Here is a 22,230-nt window from a genome sequence, read left to right on the forward strand (position 1 = left end):
CTCTGTGAAAAGGACAGAGGATGGGCCAGCTACACGTCTGTCTGTCCGGCCATGTGTACATCTGGGCCTGGCTGACTGTTTCTGCCTGTCCCTGCCCAGCCTATGAGTCCCAGTACCCCATGCCTCCCTCCACACAGCACTTTATGTAGTTTGAAGGCACTGCTTGACAGTAGCTCACACTTCAATATTGTTTTATTTGGGCGTTTAGTTATTTGCTTTAGCTGAGATTTAGGAAAAAATATTTTCAAAGGAGCAACAGTAAAATTGGATAGGTTTTTATGTGCTGTTTTATATCTGGATAAATCACACAAAAATTTTACAAGAGAAACATTTTATTCAAGTCCTGTACAAATTGTTTCTCTGATTCCTTGTATGCTCTTCATATCATACCAGATTCTCTCAGGTACACATTTCCAATTACAGAAGAAAATATTGTTGGGTTTTTGTTCTGTCTCTTTTTGCTTCTTTCTTTGTTTTTTCTTTTTTTTATAAAACACCAGTGATAGCTTTTCCTCTGCACATGGCTAAATATTTAAGAATAGATAAGAATACAGACATGAAGAAAAAATGAATTTTTAAGACAGTTCTTAAGAAACATCTGCAAGCGTTTCATTGTCTCCCTTTAGTGAACTGGGCTTTCCACTTAGCTGCCGTTGTAAATACATTTCACAGCACATGGATGATACCAAACAGGAATAACAGAGGCAGTTTTGTTATCAGAGGGCATTGGAAGCCAGAGTTGCGAAACTTCATGTATCTTTGATATATTAAATAACTTTCAACTATATAGCAAGTGAATATAAACTTAGGTGCTAATCCTGTAAAGATGTATGCATTTTCTTGATTTTTACACATTACACTGCCCTACTGAAGTTAATGAGTCTAAATTTTTGGAGCAATTTATTTTTTTTAATATGGTGACTCTGTGGGCCAAACCTTCTTTCATGGCAGTGATGCGAAATTGGCCACTGATTTACCTAATAGGAATATGGGTTTGCAATACTGACCAAAAGAAAGGTCCGTTAAAGACAGTGCCGAGACATCTTATCAATTTATTTATGTTAACAGTAATGGTTGTGTTAATTAATAGTACTTTTATATATGAATTACTGTTAATAGTATGAATTAGTAGGATACTGGATGAAGTCTTTTATTCTTCATGAGTGCTTAATCCTGCATCACTTACAGACGTGAGGAGCAATATCAAGCTATGAATGAAGATATAAAATCAACATATTTTTTTCTTTCTATATTAATATGCGTATGGGTGCTGGTTTTCGTTATGTAATCCGTTCTGGGAATGGAAATAAGCACCATTATTATTTGGAAATGTTGTGAATGCAATTAGCAATCTGAATCTACTAAATTATTAAAGTTTACTTAAATTTGAAGAATCAGTTGTTTTACTTCAATAAGAATTTCTAAGCAGATCATGAACTTCATTTTATTTTACATTACATTCTCTGGACTATGTTAGATTATCACCTTCTCTTTTGTTTTCAAACCTTTGAAAGTTGTTTACCAATATAATAAAACGAGTCACAGGAATACATGCCTAGTTATAAAATACTCTATATACATCTTTTACCTTGTCTCAGCTTCACTTGGTTGTTAATTTAAAAAGGTCACAATACTTAAGACTTAAGAGTTATGTTTCTTATGTTGTTCATGAGTCACCTTAGTCTACAACTACATTATATAACTCTGCTTAGTTTACACACACACACACAGAGGATCTTTGCAAAACTAAACGAAGATTGTCCGATGGTACGTAGGTTTTGAAAATTGGTCTGTTTGGTGACAATTCTGTCTCCCCAGGAAGTCAATAGTAGAGAAAGTCACTGTAAAAATGTCTGTTGACTTCAGTTATTTGTCTAAACAAATGACATCAACTTTTCTGTTTTTTTTAAAAAGGGTATGTGTGCCGCTGCTTATATATATATATATAAGCATGTACGTGCCTGGTCAAGCCTAGAAAACTGGGGAGCATTGAAATGCCTTTAGCAAACTAGGTGCCAGCTTCACCAATATATTACTCCAGTCTTACACGGTGGTTTATCTCCTGAGAGCAACTAGAGTAGTGCAGTGGCAAATCAGCACCTCAGCCCATAAAAGCTGGTTGTCACTTGATCTGCAAAGAGCTTGCATTTACCACTTTGAGTAAACGTACGGACCTGTGCAACAGCAGCATGTCATTTGGTACATGCATTTAATTTGGATTACAGACTGGAACAAGATTATCGTCTGCCTATCTAGCCAGGTAAACATCAATCTCTCAGACGAAATCTTGCAGTCATGGCCCAGCCTCTCCCCACGTTGGAGCCTCCGGCTTCATTTGGTGGATCTGCTTCTGTAGTTCATCTCTGTCCAGCTTCATTTTCGCTTCTAGAACTTGCCGTAGAGACCCAATGCTCTCATAGATAGCTGCAAATCCTAATTTCAGGTGAGAATTAAATTAGTTTGTATTCAAAAGCAGGAGTATCACATAATTACTATCAGAATGCGCTTTGCACGAGGAAGACAGCAGAAGTTGTGAGGAAAAATAGGACTGTAATTGTGTGCTAATGGAACAAATGCACCCGATCGCAGCCAAGCTCTGGGGAGAGCGCTCCTAAGCTGATGTCACCTTTTCTTGCTGTGAATTTCACGCTTAGTGAAAAGCCTTTTTAATGCCACAGGTGCAGCCATTACATCTGGCCCAAAAGCCTTTAAACTACTTCAATACAAGCAAAGGCGTTTTGCATGTTGTTATAGGTCAATCACTGTTACCACAATTCAGAATAAAGAGCTTGATAACTATGGTCCTACCAGCATTAACTTCAGCTTTCATTTCTTTTATATCTTCATTAATCTCATTCTGAAGTTTGCCAATGCGAATATTTATCTTTTCCTCTGTCTGTTTTGCTTCATGTGCTTCCATGGTTATCTTCTGTATTTCTTCTATTTTGTCAATTTTCTCTCCCATTTGGTTGAATTTCATCTCTATAGCTCTTTCACTTATTTCCTGGAGCCGGGAAAAAGAATTTTAATGATTTACTCTGCGTATGGAATTACAGTGGTCTTTCCCAAATATGCAATAGATACTGATTAATCATCTTTTATGTGGAATTCAAAGGTGTAAGGAATTATAATTTTTTTTAGAAAATGGTTGAAACTGACTTGATTACTGTAGGCTAAAATACCGATCTATTTAGAAGTGATCAGATTTATCTGAAGACTCTCAGGCTGTGTGGATGTTATACTTGACATCAGTGAAGAGAGTTATACAAATATTGAGGAGGTCTGAAAATCTCATTTAAATAGTATCTCAGTTACAACATCTTAGTTATTAATAATGCTCTTGAATACTTCCTGAGAAGTATTATTAGGCTATTTTAATGGAACTTACAGTGTTTTCCTTAAAAGTCAATGAGAGTTGGTCAATTTTTTGCACAAGCTCTTTTTCAATCCTTTCATGTTCCTGTTCCAACCAGCTACGTGCAGACAAAATCTGGCTGCTGAGTTCCTCAATAGCATTTTTTAATCTAAGAACAGAATAGAAATTAGCAGATACAAAAGAGTAGAACTTTTGGTCATTCAGCAAGTGACTTTTGTATGATCATGTTCATAAAAAAAATTAATGATTATTTAATAAATTCTTGACACCATATTGAGGTGAATTTTTGAGCTTTAAGGCTACTAAATTGGATAAGGTAACATTATTTTAGAAAATAAAGGTGAAAGAGCACAGCAAAATAGCAGTTATTTGTATGACAGACATCACAACATTTGGAGGCATACTAGATGCAAATGCTTTGCAGCATTGAAAACCGAATATGGTCATCCATTCAGATTGCAATCTTTGCGTCCATGAGTCTTAAATCTGAACGAAGATCTGGTAACCATTTATTTTAGTGGCAGTGCCAGTTCATATAGCCCCACTTACATTGCCTGTACCCACCTCAAGTTTGCACCAACCAATTGTGCCAGTGAAACTGTTTCTTTAGACAGTCTTTGTTCCAGTGAATATTTGAAATCTGGATCTATTCTTTCATCTGGTTTGCAAATAGTTTTACTGACATAACTGATGGGATTGCGTGAGGATGGCAAGAAGGAGTAAGCATGCGGATGGCTTAAGCCCGGAGTGTCACTGAGTGAAATGCCTGGAAAGGAGTTCATATCTGAATTGAATATATCCCTATATAATGTCTAATAGCAGCCTATCATTAATAATTTAGGTATATGAGTTATATATTTGTATTTGAAGCCTATTTAAAGCAGTAACACTTTGTGAATGCTGTGCCTTGCTTCCTGGTTGCTTGAGTTGAACTTTTCACCCCGCTCTCAGCCGCCACTGCCAGCACTCGTTGCTTCCTACAGTTCTTTCAGAAAGGTACCAGGCCCCTCTTACAGAACTCCTTACTTGTGTTCTGCACTACAAGTTCTGCCTGAATACTTAACTTAATGGGCTTTTCAAAATTGTCTAAGCGCATTAGGGGCAGAATATTTGCTGAAAGTGAGTCCCACGTGGCAGAGCATTGTGCTTTTATAATATCCACTGAGCACACATACATATTTGAACCAGGTTCATGCTTTTGTGGACCTGAGGATTACAACTGCCCAGGGTGGCTGGCCGAGGCCCTGTGCTCCAGGGTGCAGGGCAGCAGTGGGGCTTCCCGGGCACTCACTTCGTGTCCAGGAGGTGAACCTGCTGGTTGCTCTCCTTGTAGGCAATCTTCAGCTTTGCTTCTTGCTGCATTATCGACTGCTCCACTCTGCTCAGAAGGTGAGAGATCTGGAACAACATTCAGAATTTACTATTTTCAACAGCATTTCATCACAGTCTTGTTTGGGACGTTTTCGTAACAGGAGAGGAGATCTTAAAGAAGGGAGGGCTATTTTTGCTGACGTTTCAAAAATTACTGAATTTGCACATTTTACTTTATCATGAAAAATACACTAGCTTGCAAGATGAAAGTATGAATGTTGTGAAAACTAATTTTTCAGCCACAAGTAATTTGAACAGTCTTGCCTTGAAAGCATCTGCCTGCTCCCCCCCTTGAGACAGCTGAATTTAAACCATCCATGCATCTCCATGTTGTCATGTAAGCAGAGTAAATGCATGGCAAAGCATTCCACCAACACTGAGGGATATTCCTCAACGCTTCATGTATAATGGCTACTGCAGTGATAAAAGTGCTGCATTTAACTGGGGATAGGTCATTACTAGCAGAAAATATTTCTCACCAGAACAATCATCCTAGTTTTACAAAACCTACTGTTCTGTTTTACAAGATTCATGACAATATGCTCCTAGCATGCTGGCATGCTCATATACCGTATTGAGTCTTCTGAGAAAGGTAAAGTGGATTTTAACCATTTACCTACCGCAAAATGAAGATGTAAAATACTTTTGTTGCCCAAGAAAATGGGAAGGCCTTGAGATGGAGATATGAAGAATCCTTTTCCTTAATGTCATAAGTCCTGCTTGTGTCTAGTGCTCACTTCCATTCTCATACCCAATGGAAGAGAAACCTGACGAACAGATTAATGGATTCACAGAACCCAAACCCAGTTTTGTTTCACAGACCTTCAAAAATTGTGTTCAAATACGTATCAAATCATCCTGGGAAGGCCAAAACATACAGGAAGAGACGCTGATGCATGCACTGTTGTGGTAGTCTTGCAGAGCATCTTGTCATGTTCACATTCCAACCTCAAGAAGCCATTCAGGCCAGTAATCACTGACTTCTGTGCATTCCTGGAGTCCTTTCAGGTGCCTTTAAATACTAGCCCATTCTACACAGTATGCTACAGGCGGCAAAGTAAGGACCTTTTTTCAGTTACACCAGTACAGTAATGCAGCTAGGTACCAATATTCGATCTAATAAGGACTGTGAGCAGATACACCTCTCCATTTGTAAATCTATGACCTCCAAGGATAATAATTAATAGTACTGGAGTCTGTGTGAATTAGACTGTAACTCTTACCCATACATGGATCACTTTTGTCCAGATACCATACCTGTATTTCTGCCTCTTTGATTTTAGATTCTAAGATCAGCTTGGAGGTGTGTTGGTCTTTAGTCAGGCTCTGAAGTCTTTCATACGTGATTTTATGCTCTGCAGACAGTCTGGCTAATCCAGCATCACACCTGTTTGAATAAATAAATACCAAAGCATCAGCTGAATAGAATATAAGTTCTAGGCTTTTTAAATTACCCATTTTAGACTGGGTATTTCTGTGAAATTAGTGGCTGTCTAGCAAAACAATGTCTTATGAGATTATAAAAATGATGGTATATCTCATAGCATTAACCAAACTGCTCCCAAATGGGACAAGAAGTCAAATAGTCTGATGCATACTTTCCTGTTTTCTTGGCACTGACATAGTATGTGTAGACTGTGTTGTTATCAGTCAGGGCAATCACATTAGAAATGTGAAGATGCAGAATTTTGATACCTCATATTTTTGTCGTACTCCAAAAGACATCTGTTAAGGTGTGTATGATTTTGCCTACGTGATTAGAAGCCTAAGTAATGACTTTTTTGCATTGTTGTGGTTATGTTCCTCTGAGTTTTACATTCTTATTTTTATTTGTGAAATAGTAGTATACAATTAGTATATGTTCTAAACAATGCGGGGCAAATCTTACAGTTATTAGTCTTTATTTGGGTAAAACTGTCATTGAAAAGAATGGCAACTTTGTCTCACAAAAGACTATGAAGTGCAGTTCTGGAACATAATAATTACTGTTTCTTCCGCACTGGAACATTTTTTGGTGCTGTAACATTTTCAGGATGTGCTATAGAATATGTGCATTTTCTACCACGTTTCAAAAATACTTTGGTCAGGTGCATTTCATCTACAGTAATACAATAAGGACATTAACTGAGCTGTAAAAATATAAGTACTGTAATTTCAGGAGTGAGACCTCTGTGAAGTGAGTCATGTATATTTTTTTGCTAAGGGAAATATGTAATCGGCACAGTTACCAAATTTGATCTATGAAACTGATGCTGAACAGACAGCAGTTACAATTTGAGGGAGAAAAAGGCAGCAAAATGGAACAAGCTAAGGCATGTTAAGTCATTACCTAAACCAATGACACACTTTAACATCTTTTCAGTCACATTTCAGTTCGAAGGCTTTCATTTCAACATGCATTTTCATCACCTCGGTTACAGTAACTACTATTATCATTAAATGTGAAGGGAAAGTAACAACTAAAATGACAAACAGAGCATCGGCTTAGAATTACGGTACAATTTCAATATGAAAACAATCAGTAATGCAAAATAACACATAGAAATGATAGAACTTGTGAAAATTAATTTACAGTTTAACAGTTCAGCATTGTGAGACCGATTAGTAATATCTGTAGGAAGACTGGGTAAGTTTTACACAGCAGTGAACCATGCTTGGAGGTCTTGCAATCAGGCAGTTTCTTTAGAAAGACGAGAGAAGCCAAATCTCTCCATGTTGTTATGATCGGAGAGAATCAGAGGAATGAAATCATCTTTCATCTAGTCATCAAAAGCCTATGGACTCAAAAAAATGGTTGGTTTTGTTTCTCTGAGGCAGACAGAAAGCGTAAAAAGCAACAGCTTTGAAACTACTGTAGCAAATGTAAACAGCAGGCATCTGTAATTGTTTTTAAGGCAAATTAGCGTTTTGGGTTTAATCACAGTGCATCTCTGCTTTGTGGAACTCAGTTGCGCAATCAAAGAGGTCATATAGGTGCATGGTAACTGAAACATTAAAATTCTGACTGTTACTTTAGTGTCAGCTTGGTATGTATTAATCAGATTATTTTGTTTTTCTACAGGGATACTGTAATTGGCAACTTTTTAAACAAAGTTGGAATAAAGTTTAAATTAAATTGTCTGTAGTTATGGAGTGTTTATCCTGCTATGGTTTTTTTTTTTAAATATTAGTTTCGCTATATTGAAGTGGTCAGAGAAGTCTCTTTGCTATGTACGTTGCACACACTCATAAACACCTGATGGATTTTGACCTGGAAGAAAACATTAGTGTGCTGCAGACAAAGAATGAGATTCTGATATTAGCTATGTGCATATATATTTTGAGTTTAAAACTTACAACAATTAAGTAACTTTGGTCCATGCTTCCACTAGCTTTCAAATGCGGGGGAGGCAATAATAAGGTGAACATATGGAAAGCCATGGGCTTTCTAACACTTTTGATTCAGGTTTCTACTGCATGTTGGATTGGAAGAAAATCAGCAATCTAAACAAAAGGGCACATTATGATTTGAAATTTTCCCCTGTTTAAAAAAAAAAAAAAGAGAGAAGAGTAAAAAAAGGCACACTACACTCCTCACTGAATTTCCGTTTGAATGTTCTGAATGTTCTGCTTTGATACTTCTTTATAGATTCATGTTAAAATGACAATAGAATTCTTCTTAAAAATAGAACTAAATGTTTCTGAACACTGAAGGAGAGAAATGAGAAATAGATTAAGATTCCTAGGAAGAATACTAGTTAAAAAATATACTAGCTGTATATAAAACCATTGTGTACGAATAAATACACAATAAATAATTCTCTGTCTTCGCATCTGAAATGCTGAAGCTGGACATACAGAGAACCCAGTGCAGTTTTTCCTGTGCAGTTGCACAAATGCGTGGTTGAGATTTGGGCCAAAGATGCGCTACAATGTGATCGGTTTACTGCTGTTTGCTTTTGGAGGACATTTTCTGAAAATTCTGATTGCCAAGCTGTGTGCTTATGTAAAATTAGTAAATGAAGAATAAATGGAGAGGTTTCATAGTGCCGAGTATTATTCTCAGTTTCAGAATACAGTATCAATCTAGAAACCAGTAATGTTTAATATAAACAGTGAAATTATCAAACTGCCTTCCAAGTTGTAGTAAGCAAAAGCAGTAGTTATTTTTCTGGCAGACTGAAGAGTGTTTTTGTTGTCTTTGATCGCTAAGAAATTGAAACACAACGGTTGCTCTATTCAGTGTCACCAGAGACTAGATAAAGCTGAGAACTACACCAGTACTCTGCAATAGGATGCCATATAAATACGCTGTAATGGTACACACAGATTTTTAATGTTCCTAGTTTATTCTAACAAGAGATGTTTCAATTAAAATACCAGTGTTTCAGTGAAGAACAAGTAGTGAAAAGCAAGTTGATCCATCCAAGGCACCCACTGGGCAAGAACAGCAGAGAATCACAGAATCACACAATGTTCGGGGTTGGAAGGGACCTCTGTGGGTCATCTAGTCCAACCCCCCTGCTGAAGCAGGGTCACCTACAGCAGGCTGCACAGGACCTTGTCCAGGTGGGTCTTGAATATCTCCAGAGAAGGAGACCATAACCTCCCTGGGCAGCCTGTTCCAGTGCTCCGTCACCCTCAGAGGGAAGAAGTTCTTCCTCATGTTCAGGTGGAACTTCCTGTGCTTCAGTTTGTGCCCATTGCCCCTTGTCCTGTCGCTGGGCACCACTGAAAAGAGTTTGGCCCCATCCTCCTGACACCCACCTTTAAGATATAAGCATTTATTAAGTCCCCTCATAGCCTTCTCTTCTTCAGGCTGAACGAGCCGAGCTCCCTCAGCCTCTCCTCGTAGGAGAGATGCTCAAGTCCCCTCACCATCCTTGTAGCCCTCCGCTGGACTCTCCAGTAGCTCCTCATCTTTCTTGAACTGGGGAGCCCAGAACTGGATGCAGTACTCCAGATGGGGCCTCACCAGGACAGTGTAGAGGGCAAGGAGAACCTCCCTCGACCTACTCTTCCACACTCTTCCTAATGCACCCCAGGATCTCGTTGGCCTTCTTGGCAGCCAGGGCACATTGCTGGCTCATGGTCAACCTGTCATCCACCAGCACTCCCAGGTCCCTCTCCGCAGAGCTGCTCTCCAGCAGATCCGCCCCAAGCCTGTACTGATGCATGGGGTTGTTCCTCCCCAGCTGCAGGACCCTGCACTTGCCCTTGTTGAACCTCATCAGGTTCCTCTCTGCCCAGCTCTCCAGCCTGTCCAGGTCACGCTGAATGGCAGCACAGCCTGCCGGTGTATCCACCACTCCTCCCAGTTTGGTGTCATCAGCAAACTTGCTGAGGGTACACTCTAACTCTTCATCCAGGTCACTGATGAAGAAGTTGAACAAGACTGGGCTGTGTACTGACCCCTGGGGGACACCACTTGTTACAGGCCTCCAACTAGACTCAGCGCCGCTGATGACAACCCTCTGAGTTCTGCCATTCAGCCAGTTCTCAATCCACCTCACTGACCACTCATCCAGCCCACACTTCTTGAGCTTCTCTATGAGGATGTTATGGGAGACAGTGTTGAAAGCCTTGCTGAAGTCAAGGTAGACAACATCCACGGCTCTCCCCTCATCTACCCAGCCAGTCATGCCATCATAGAAAGCTATCAGATTTGTCAAGTATGATTTCCCCTTGGTGAATCCATGCTGACTACTCCTGATAACCTTCTTTTCCTCCACTTGCTTGATGATGACCTCCAGGATGAGCTGCTCCATCACCTTCCCCGGGATGGAGGTGAGGCTGACCGGCCTGTAGTTCCCTGGGTGAACTGGTAGGTTCTGACTAGCCTGGGCCAGGGAGCGTGGAGCAGCCCTCGCTGTGCGCCTCTCATACAGAGCGAGTAGCCAGCGTGCAGCAGATTTACTGTACTCGTGGAGTTCATAAATGCAGAGCATCCCAGATGCATCAGACTCATTTTCTGCGCAGTGTAGGAAAATCTGCCTACATGTAGTGAGTCCAGGCTGTCTGAAATGAATCAGATCTATAATGTATATAAAAAATCATCTATATATGCAAAGTAGACCTAATTTGAACATGCATAGTTGCCATTTCTCTGGATGTTTCAGCCATCAGGAAGCTTCAGGAGACAGATACTGCTATGGTTCTGACCAGGCTGCTGTATTTAAACTTTCCAGACAAATGATCATAGTCCACAAGTTATTCTGTAAATAAATGATAAGGCACTACTCATGAGTTTTATGATCCAATATCACTAGAAATAGAATTGGTAAATCTGTGCTAGATAAAATTGCCAACATCAGGGACAGGAGGCCGGAGTAATGGATCTGTTGGCATCTATCTAATGTTCTGTCACTGAATTTAATAGAGGTAATACTTTTTTTAAAGTTAATAATAATGCTGATTCTTAGGAAAATGTACAGCATCATTCATGGTGAACACTGCAGTGACAATTTACAAATTCATCAATAAATTATGCTTAATGACAAATGGCCCAGAGACATGAGCTGTACTGTATATTCAGTCTTCTCTCACCAGGGATATTAGTCAATTCTGTGATGCAGGTGAGCTCAACTGTGAGGTCAGTCTGAATCTCACTCCTCCAAAGCTGTGGGTAGCATGGTTTTTGGAGCTGTGCTTCATAACTGCATGTACCTGTAGGGATCCCTGTTCTCACCATTAAAAGCAGCAACCCTCGAGAAACAAAGAGACTGTTGTTCAATGATATATTGACATGTTACAGAACAGTTGGTGTTAGGAAATAAACACCGCTCTCTCCAATATTGAAGTTGAATAGGATGTTTAGTATGCATGTAATTACTGGAACTGAAATTTGGCCAGAATCCTGAGGCTGACACTAAAATTATTACAGGACCAAAAGGCTCAGACTTAGGTGATTCACTATCATGCGGCGCATATGAACTGATTCCACACTGATTGTCCATCTGCACGCTTCTAGCCTAGAGCAAAAGTGATACACTTGGAGTTAAAGCAGCCTACTGTCACTGCGGCCTGAGCCAGGCATAGTGCCTTGGCCGGGGCTGCGAGCTGATGCACGGTAAGTCGGTAACCCACAGTAACTTGATCACATTTCTAAGGTTTCACTCTTTGAACTTACCTGACAGCTAGTAGGACTAGATGTAGAACTAAAATTATATTAGGTGAGTTCAGCTAATTTTATATAAGGAACATTGGCTAGAGTAATCAGCAAGTGTTTATGCCAGGGAGAGTTTCTGGTAAGTATCTGCACAGGGCCAACAGCATAACAAACTGCCGTCGTGACCATGATCTCCAGGTACTCCTATAATCACTATTCACAGGAACACTAATTTTCAAAGCACAATACGTCTGTAAATAAAGGCCAATAGCTTTCTCCCATGGAAGACTGCTTTAACTTGATTTCTGATAAAGATAAACTTATTTTCTTCCTCATTCAGGGAAAATTTTTATGTAGCGAGCATAATGCTAAATAGAAGGTAACAGTTAAAAGACAATAAATTGATTCTCTTACAGTAATGAATACAAGCATCCAACATTCAGTGCACAGTCTGGCATAAGGCAGATTTGTATACTCTCGTACCATTATCACATAAATTGCAGCCCAGGCACAGTACAAGGGCATTGCCTGAAGTAAATAAAGGAAGAAATCCTGGCATGGACTGTGCTAGTCCACCACCCGGCCCCGTACCAAGTACTCGAGACAGGCCAGGGGCCCAATCGTGAGGCTCACGGTGGCACGTGTTGATTCACTTGAGTTCTGTTACTGAAAGCAAGGGCACTGTATTTTGCTTCACAAGGTGTCGGTAACTGTGTTGCTGCAAATACGGACCTCTCTCAAGATATAGTGTGATCTCAAAGTAGACTTTTTACATTAAGAAGCTGGAAGAGCTAAGCATGTAAATTTGTCAGGGATTTCTCAGTGAGAAAGATACACATACATATATATATGTATTTCTATATATTTCAATAGATTTTCTCATTTCCCAAAATAAACTTGTCTAGTTCATTCCTGTTTGCTGAAGGATAGTGCATAACTTTAAAAAAAAAAAAATTAAAAAAGAGTATGTAAAATCTCTCTATTCTTTACAAAATGGGCTATGAAGGTTACAGTGGAAACCTCAAACAATCGAATCATTTATGAGAAAACTTTAATTCAAGGGAAAATCCCTCCCTGATTATTTTTTTAGGCTGTTGAAAGTTATCACTAAATCAGTTGAAGTACAAAAAATAAAAAGAAAAATTATCGGTACAATATAGACAATAGGTCAAATTCAGGACGAGTATAATTCCACCACAGTTCTTAGCCAAGCTACTTTAGGCCACATTAGGTCCTTTTTCTAGAGCTGTACATATCCTCTGTCTTTTGTCTTCAACTTTACAGACACTTAAGCAAATGTTATTGTGCTGGGGTTTGTAAATGCATTGATGACGCAACTTGAAGTCTATGTAGTTGCACAATTGTAACCTGGAGTTTCAAGTAGCCAGTAAAATTCTATTATTTTATAGTTTTCTGTTCCTTACGTGTAGCCTATGTAATTTTTAATATGGCTAACCTATAACTGAATGCACAGATTTGTTACTTCTAAAATAGATGCAAAAATGTGCAACTATTCTGTTCTTTACAAGTGCAGATTGTTCTGTGCTGCCTTTATAATTGTGCTAATTAATTTGTTTCAAAGATAGACCAGTCTAACCATAATACTATTTAAAGCTGAACCAAATCCAAATTCCTAAGGAATTTGAGGTAATTTATTAAAAATTAATTTCAAGAATTAAGGGTGATATTGTAAAGTTTAGTATGTAACACTGGAATGCAAAGGATTTTTATTCAGTTTCTTGAAAAGACTAAGCAAAATTATCCTGGGAATTCTGCCAAAGTTGAATTCAGCCCATTATCATTAACATTCATACTTCAAGATTAAAACAACACTAGCTAGTCCCCAAAATATACTTCCGTGTTGACTTTTACCTTGCAACTCTTCCCCGAAGATCTCCTAAACCAGAAAGCTGCCGCATTTCCAGACTCTTCAGGGTAGAATTTGTTCCATAGCTGAGATTGTCTCTGACACGTATCTGTTCCTGCAGCATCTACAAAGCATTCATATGCAAATATATACTCAGTATGTCACATTTAATGTACACTTAAAATGTCACTTATTATTTGTCAGTATTTCAGTAACATCAGATACCATTTCATTATTGCTTTACTAAAAGCTTTGTCTTGTATCTTACTAAACCAGATACCTTTAGGTCATTTATTATTTCTTATTCTTTGTGTCCAATCTCGCGTAAATACCATAATATGTAGAAAGTATAGCTTGACAATGGAATAGAGACTTAATTCTGATCCTTTCGTTCTCCCCACCACACCCCTGTTGCTCACTGCAGCAGAGGTCAGACATGAAGGCACATATCTGCGTATGATTAGGTGATAAAAATGAGCAGTTGGGTTTGGCTACTTGGTGTCGTCAGTAAGTCGTAAGCAAAGGAAAGTTTATTATAGAGGCAAGGCATTTCCCAGTGTTTATACAGCACAGCCTTTGGACTGAAGTTGAGCTGGGTATTAGTGTCACATTAATTCATTTTTTCAAGGTTTTCCAGTGCAGCTTTTGAAAGCAAGCTTATTAGTACCACAAAGGTTTCCCTGTTTATATGTTAATATCCTGTGCTATTTTCATAGCCACTGAAAGAATTATGTAATTTGCAAACAGTTTTTCAAGTTACAAAGACAATTTATAAGCTTACAGGATCTTCAGACCTTCTCTGACCTTTACTTATGAGTCCTGTGAAAAATTCTTAACATACCTCGATGTCCCGATTAAGCTGCCTCACTATTGCCGTTATGTTTCGGATATGTTCTTCCAAGAGTTGCCTAGCCAACCGGTCGCCCCCCCCTTTGTTCTGCATTCTGTGCAGAGTGGAAACAATGTCCTCCTTAATGCGAAAAGCGTGTTCCACAAGAGCCGCCGTTGTTTTCTCATGGCTTAGGATTCTGTCTTCCAGCTGATCCACCAGGCTTGCGGATGCCAGCGGGACCGCTGTCAACGCCTGGCTGTGCAGCGGTATGTTTCGAACCCGTCTAGTGAAGAAGAATATCCAGATATTGTAAAGTTCTCACAAAAAACTGTCTTTCCACTGGAGATAGCACAATACTATCTTAGTAGCAATACTGAGAAGCACCAAAATACTCACGGAGGGCCCACTGCTACAGATAAGCGGGTGCTGTGTTTGCTACTGCGTGTATCGTACAAAGGCAGGACAGGCTCTTTTTCCTACTCTTTACAGAAGCTTACAAAAGCATAGGATCTTAAGAAAAGGACATTAGCATTATAGAAGTACTTACAATTCAGAACTATACTTTGAGTAAGAATCCAAATTCAAACCCCTCTTATTGAGTTTGAAAAGTAATGCTATTTGTCTCTGCAGTTCTCAGGCCTAATGAAAGCACTAAACATAGAAGGTAGATACTGCAAATCAAATGGAAACAGATCGAGACTAGAGAGGAGTAGCTTGTGTCCGTTCCTTTTTTCAGTCTCTACAGCTATCCTGTAATACCATATAGAAGCTTGTCCCTCCATGAACTGGACAGGAGCCTATGTAGGTGTAGAAGCTGAGGAGACACCAAAATTATGACAAGCTTCTCATAATCTTAACAGTCAAATTTTCTCCTCCAGATAGCTAACATTTGGGTACCTGCAATAATTGTCTAGGTTTTTCAAGAGAGCTCTGCACTGCATAGATTCTGTGGAAAGCAATGGAGCTCATGGGTGCTCAAAGGAAAAAAATTAGGTTGCTACTGCATGCAATCTTTTCCTGCCACTACATTCTGCAAAGAATAAAGAAAATTTTCAGAAGCAGGAATGGAAGATACAAGTTCAACCCCACTTTGAATGAGATCTTTTTCTTGGAACTCTGTTGTTTACTGTGTATTCTCCACGTTGCCCGTTAATGAGCCAAATTAACCGTTTATTTTCACCATGATGATATTGATAGAGATGTATGAGGAATCCAACAAAGGCTGCTTCTGGCCCTGAGTTTTCATGTTTATTCCATGCTATTAGAAGACTGGTTAAAGTATAGTATTCTTGGACTTCTACTCAGTTACAGTTTAAGCTATTTAATTTCTTTGGGAAAGGGTTAAGTAAAAGCTGAGTAAAGAATTGTGGTTTGGGCCACAATTTGAATGAGTCTACAGTATTTCACTTTGCTTTGTATACTAATGCCAAAGTCCCAAGTCACAGCATCACCATGTATAGGGAATGGAGAGACACATAATACTCTGCGATATGAAGATTTTATTTTTTGCATTCCAAACTGTACCTTTCAGAAGGGGCAAGAGTTGGGAAGATTGGGCTTCGCTGGGCCATTTTCTGGTCAATAATTTATGTCTGTTGAAAAAGTACACATTGAATTATTTAATAGTTGGTATCTGGCACTGAAATGACTTAATGCTTCTGCTTTATGTGAACCTTTAAGTAAAGTTTAAGATTACGCTGACAGCTCTGATCTTAGAGTTCAAACATTGCTTATGGAATAAATGCAAATAAAAATCCATACGAAAGAACAAAAGAATGTAAACCAAAACTGCTAAAAAGCTTTTTGTAGTGAAAGCAATACTCTTAAAAAAAGGCAAGGTTGACAGCCTTGAAAGGAAGTCTGCTGCTGACCCACAGAACTGGTTTGGCAGGACAGAGGCAAATAAACTTCTTGTCCCCAAACTGTCTACTGGTCTTAGACATCATCAGTCAATTAATTAAAAAGTAAGATCTACAGGATTATCATAAAGCTTAAGAAAGTATTGGTTAAAGAATGAAATAAAAATATTTCATGACAGCAGATTATTAGGGGTGTTTTTCAGGTAGAAGCACTGGCAGTCAGAAATCTAAATAAAATGTGTTAGACATCAGCATAGTTTAGCAAAACTGAGTCTTTTATTAATTTGTCTTCAAATCTAAACAACCACACTTTATATGTTGTAAGTAAATTCTTCTGTGGTATAGATTCTGTTCTTAATGTTTAGACATAGCCAGCCAGACTGTGACAGACGTTGCAGCAGGGTAGCTCTGTTAAATCGCTGCAGAAAGACATTTTAGATACCTCACTGTAAGTGAGACCAGTACCTCGCTCAGTAGCTTTGTCCGCTGACAGAAATTAAATTAATGAAAGAGATAGTAGCCTAAATCAAATCTGACTATTCCACCCCATACAAAACAAATAAACATTTTTAATGATAAAGGTGGCACGAATGAGCATGGCCTGAGCCTGAATTCCTTGGGAACCTAAAATCCTCACTGAAAACTGAAGGCTGATCTTTGAAAAGAATTTTGCAATTGCTGATGAAATCCGGTGCAATATGCTGTACAAACAGAAAGAGAAGAATAGAGTTATTGGAACAAAATAGGCAAATATTGATTGTAAAGAAGTGATAAGGCTGTCCTCCGATATCTCAAAATGCAAAGCATGTTTGTGCTTTAGGAACGTATGAAAGCACTGCCTGGGAGCAGAGAGCCAACGTTGTCACAGTATATGTGTTCTATTTATAGCACGGTGCTTCAGAAACTACAAATTAGAAAAAAAAAATAGTTTTAAGAGAAGCTGGGTTGCTGAGCAGCAGTGACACCAGACTGGAATTCAGAAGGTCTGATTTTATTTCCTTGCTCCATCTCTGATGCTGATGACTTTGGACAAGTTATTTCTGTGTCTAATGGCTCAACTTCCCTGTATGGAAGACAGAGGTAATGACACCTACCTCCTTGTTTAAGCCCTTACATGCCTAGAAGTAAAAAGCACGCTACAGGAGCTGGGTATTGTTATGATGACTTCTGCATTCAAAATCCTGCGCAGACACTGAATATCCAGTCCTGCCCTCTGTTCCTTACACTCATAGTGTCCCAGTTGGTTTTTTTAAACAACGCCAGCGCGCTGCGGGGCATCCCTCTGAGCTGTACCGCGAGGTTATACGGTAACCAGGCACCCAGTTCCCAGCAGATCTGAGCTCATTTACTCTTAGTCCTCTGAGCCATTACACATGTTAATGATCATGATGCAGTGAAGCATTTAAACACCATTTAACTACCAACACAGGAATATTCCACTGATCTAAGAGGAGCTATGCATATCACGGCAGCAAAGCACTGGATGCTACCTAGAAAAATGAAGAACAAATATTAAAGTCTGTACATCTAGCAGCATCTTAGTGAAATACATCTTATAAAAAACAGCCAAACAAAAAAATCCTCAAGTGTTTTAATCTTACGGCCTTCAGTATCCATTTATTATCGATTGAAAACAATGTTTGGAGCAGAGTAAGCATAGGATTGCCTGAAGTTTTTACTTTTTCTGCCAGACTACCACTAGACACACAGCTAAATGCAAATGCCTGCAGAAATTGTGCGCATGATACAAAAGTTACACAGATGGACTTCTCATTCGTTTGTTATTGCTAACTTAAGCATACCACTTGGTACCCTCTGAAGCATCTCATCATCAGTGATCAGATTTCTTTATCTGATCCAACATCCAGAAAGGGTGTGTTAAGATCTTGTTCCGCAATTGTACAAAACTTTTCTGCAGTTTGGAGGTATTTGCAGTAAGCAGTAACAGATAGGTGTCAGAACTAATGACAAATTCCCTCTCTATGAAGGTGTGTGATACCGATTTAGACTAATAAATATAAAATAAAATAAAAAAGAAGATGTTCTAATGCCTAGATTCAGAGGATTCACATAGCTCCAATTTTAGTGGCAGGAAAGCGGGCTCAACTTAGACACCAGCTGAAATGCTAGCTTCAAGTGCTTTATTTTTTTTTTAAATGGTGTTGTCTTCTGCTTGATACTGGTATAGCAATTTATGTCATGCTATATTAACCCAGTAAATTTCACTTGATGATTTAATGTATTGAATATTCCAAATACACTCATCACATTGATGAGATAAAGGTTTTTCCCAGCTGTGAATGGTATGCCCGATTACTAAAAATTACAGTTCATTTGACACATAAGGCAGCTTTTCCATACAAACATGGGGAAATTTATCATTTCTTTAAGCCAGTGACATCAGACATGTAAAAGTTTGAAAAAAACCATACATGGGATATGCTGAAGAAACACTTTCAGCAATGCAAAGTTCACTCCCTGCTGTTTGTACTGTGGCATCCCTTCCCTGCGTCAGCAGGCTGCTGAACGGTGCTTTCTGTGGATTCTCCATTTCGCCTGTTCTGAAGGATAATCACATCTGTAGAGTTCAGTTCTCCATCTTCCATCATAACCTACGTCTAATACTGGCTGTAATGTCTGTGCGCCTCAGAGCGTTGTTCGCATTTGTTCTCACAATATGCCTGCGGGGTTGGAAAGCATTATTATCCCTGCAAATATTCTTCTCCTTACGCTGCTGGTAGGGAAGTGAAGCACGGGGGGGACTATGTGACTTGCCATAGTCACGTGGGAATCAAAGCAGACCGAAATACCTGCCTAGGCAAACACTTTAATCACTCTTTCCTTCCTAAAATAGAAACCGCTTTGGTTGCCGTACTGGGAGGGTGTGACAGCAGAGCCGCAGGGGCCTGGGGCTACCCTGCAGAGTCCTAGGGTTACTCTGAAGGGTCCTGGCGTTACCTCGCAGGGGCCTGGGGTTCCCCTGCAGGGTCCTGGGGTTACTCTGAAGGGTCCTGGGGTTACCCTGCAGAGTTCTGGGGTTCCCCCGCAGGGTCCTGGGGTCCCCCGCAGCGCTTCAGGGCAACATTTCGGAGTAAGTGGGCACAGTCCCTGGGTCGCAGCTCGGCCAAAAGGCAGGTCAGAGCCTGGCTGTCCCAGTGAGCGGCACGAAGCGAGCCCCCCCAAACCCCCCTGTGCTGCTGCGGCCTGTCGCCAGCGCGCCCGCGGTGTGCGGTGGGGCGCGGGAGCGGACCCCCGGGGGGAGGGGAGGGGGGTGCCCGCGCCAGCGAGGCTCCGAGCGCGCGCTGAGGGTGCTCTGGGAGGAGCGCTGGCCAGCTGGGGTGCCCGAGGGTGCTGGCGCAGCCACGCAGCGAGCGCCTGGGACCCGGGCGGGAACCCGCGCCGTGCGGTGCCGTGCGGGTGCGGCGGCTCAGCAGGCAAGGCCCAGCACCCGGCGCTCCGCGGGGCGAGGGTCACCGGCGGCCGCGGCGACGCGGGGCGGCTGGCGGGACACCGCAGCGCGGACGCCGCCACGCAACGCGGAGGAGAGCGGCGGGACGGACGGCGGCGGGCGCGGGGCGCTGCGCGCACTCACCAGAGCCGGAACGGGGCAGGACCGCGCTGCCCACCCTTCCCCCGCATCCCGGCGCCCGGCCGAGCCCCGCTCCTCCGCGCGCTGCCGCCGCTGGAGCAGCCGTCGGCGAAGCGTCGCGACCGCCTCTGCGCAGCCGGGGCGCGCGTCCGCCCGCCCGTCCCCCGGCGGCGCGGCGGCCCCTCCGCCCGCCCGGCTGCGCGGAGCGGGGCCGGCGCCGCAGGCCGGGCTGCGGGAGCGGAGCGGTTGCCAGGACGCCGTCACCATGGCAACGCGCGCGGCGCGGCGGGGCGGGGCGGGAGGAGCGAGCCCAGCCCCGCCCCGTCGCGGCTCGCGCGAGGGAGCGCCGCGGCAGCGCCCTCCCCGGGGGACGGGACCCGGCGAGCAGCCGCGGCGGGGGCGCGGGGCGGGGGCCGCGCCCGGCAGCGGGAAGGCGGGGCGGGGGCGGGGCGCGGGGCTCCTCTCCCCCGCGGGCCGAGGGCAGAGGGTTTTCCCGCGCGGGTAGCAGAGCCTGGCGGAGCACGGGGCTGTCGGAGGCAGCGGCGGTGCCGGTCCCGTCGGTGCGGCTGCCGGGGTGGGGTTTCAGACAAGCGCTGACAGGTGGCTTCATTGTGACTTCATCGACCGCGGGAAAGACGGGCGGCCCTCGCCCAGCCGACGCGCCGGCTCAGGGAGGTGCTGCTGGAAACACCGCCCTGCTGCTGCCCGCTGCCGCGAGCTCTGGACATCGGCACACCCGCCTTGGGCAAACGAAGGATGGGTGAAATCGGAGACAAGCTGACTGCGTTGGTCCGCTCTGGAAGCACAGGTCGTCTCTGATTTTGGTTAAAATGCGCACAGCATCCCACCCTGCTGTGTCGGCAAGGCAGTGTATGGCTGCGTAGGTATCTGGCAGACGCGACGGAGAAGAGCGTTACAGGGTGCAGATGCCGTGGTGCAAAGCAAGGTGGGGCCTGAACCCCACTCTGATTGACCAATTTATTTTAAAGTAATTCCCACATCAAAGGATCGGGCCAGGAACAAAACACGCCACGGGTGCTTCCAAAATGGGGTAGTAACCGACCGAGAGTCATAGGACTGTGGGATAATTTGGGTTAGAACGGAGCTGAGGAGGACACCTGGGCCAACCTCCTGCTCCCAGCGAGGTGGCGCTGAGGCCCAGCGCAGTTGTTCAGGGTTTTGCCCAGCCTGCTCTGGAAAGCCTCCCAGGATGGAGACTGCCAGTCCCTCTGAGCAGCCTGCTCCCAGGCTCGGCTGGCTGCTGGGGGAAGGACATTTTGCTCAGGCCTAGTCTGAACCTCTCTTGTTTGCACTTGTGGTGCTGTCTTCCCACCGTGCACTGCTGTGAAGCCTCTGGCTTTGCCACCTTGGTGACTTCCCCGTAGGTACTGGGGGGTCCTGTTAGGTCCCCCGAAGTCTGCTTTCATCAGGCTGAGCAAGCCCTGCTCCCCTAGCCCCTCCTCGGGTGCCTGGGCTCCAGCTCCTGACCATCTCACTGGCCTCTGCTGAACGTGCTCTGCTTTGTTGACGTACCCAGCTGTATCCTCTGACCCGGCCAGTACCTAGACTAACTTCATGCAACGGTGCAGTTTTGGTGCACCTGTCTAGTGATTTTTCTTGCTAAAGGACTGCTCAAGTATTTTCTTGAGTATGTATGTCTGCAGGAGCAGGGCTTGAAAGCAAATTGTTATTTAAAGCAAATTGATTAAAGTTATTTTAATTTAAAAAAACATATAAACATTTGTACCTCCTACTGCAGTCTTGAAATTAAGGCTGAAATGTAACTCCATACTAGCTCTCAGTCTGCGTTCTCCCTCTAGCCCTCGTCTGACAAGAGTGTTCAGCGTGGCGGGGCCGAGAGGTGGGGAGGTGACATCCAAGGGCTTCTCTGCTCCTACGCTCTTCCCTAGGCATCCGTACCGGCCGCTCTCCGACACAGGGTGTGGAGGTGAATTGTCCTTGGTGTCACCCATACAGATGCTCTTTTCATCTTGTGTTATCAGAGATCACTGGTTTTGTACTTACATGAATTCTTTGATGTTTCTAACTAAAGCAGTACTGAAGTGTTGTATTTTATATAATTACATCTCCAGTGTAATTGGTAATGAACACGTAGATTTGTTTTCTTAAAGGCAAATTGAGATCACTTTCCTTATCAAGGCACAACACCAACAATAATGTTAATTTATTCTGGAGTGTTCAACTGTCTCATTCATGGATGGAGCCCCATTTTAAGTAGCCATAGAATT

At 42.3% G+C, this 22,230-nt stretch overlaps 1 protein-coding gene across 1 annotated transcript; it reads right to left on the minus strand.

Moving 5' to 3' along the window:
* Positions 1–314: 314 nt before the first annotated feature.
* Positions 315–20,120, minus strand: FAM81A (family with sequence similarity 81 member A). Its single transcript, XM_075432013.1, has 9 exons — positions 19,985–20,120; positions 16,058–16,125; positions 14,543–14,816; positions 13,707–13,825; positions 6,005–6,134; positions 4,668–4,774; positions 3,389–3,524; positions 2,809–3,004; positions 315–2,433 (listed from the first exon to the last, which is right to left on the minus strand). The coding sequence occupies exons 2-9, from the start codon at positions 16,102–16,104 to the stop codon at positions 2,294–2,296; spliced, it is 1,149 nt and encodes a 382-aa protein (XP_075288128.1). The 5' UTR covers positions 16,105–16,125; positions 19,985–20,120; the 3' UTR covers positions 315–2,293.
* Positions 20,121–22,230: the final 2,110 nt, after the last annotated feature.

This window comes from Opisthocomus hoazin, chromosome 10 (assembly GCF_030867145.1).
Source record: "Opisthocomus hoazin isolate bOpiHoa1 chromosome 10, bOpiHoa1.hap1, whole genome shotgun sequence".
Lineage (NCBI taxonomy): Eukaryota > Metazoa > Chordata > Aves > Opisthocomiformes > Opisthocomidae > Opisthocomus > Opisthocomus hoazin.

Bases quoted from the DNA above. Each gene is read 5' to 3' on its own strand.
- FAM81A (XM_075432013.1), bottom strand. From the start codon at position 16,104: ATGGCCCAGCGAAGCCCAATCTTCCCAACTCTTGCCCCTTCTGAAAG. The intron at 14,817-16,057 runs GTACAGTTTGGA...CTTCTTCACTAG, and splicing joins ACTCTTGCCCCTTCTGAAAG to ACGGGTTCGAAACATACCGC. The intron at 3,005-3,388 runs GTAAGTTCCATT...TCCCGGCTCCAG, and splicing joins TGACTTTTAAGGAAAACACT to GAAATAAGTGAAAGAGCTAT.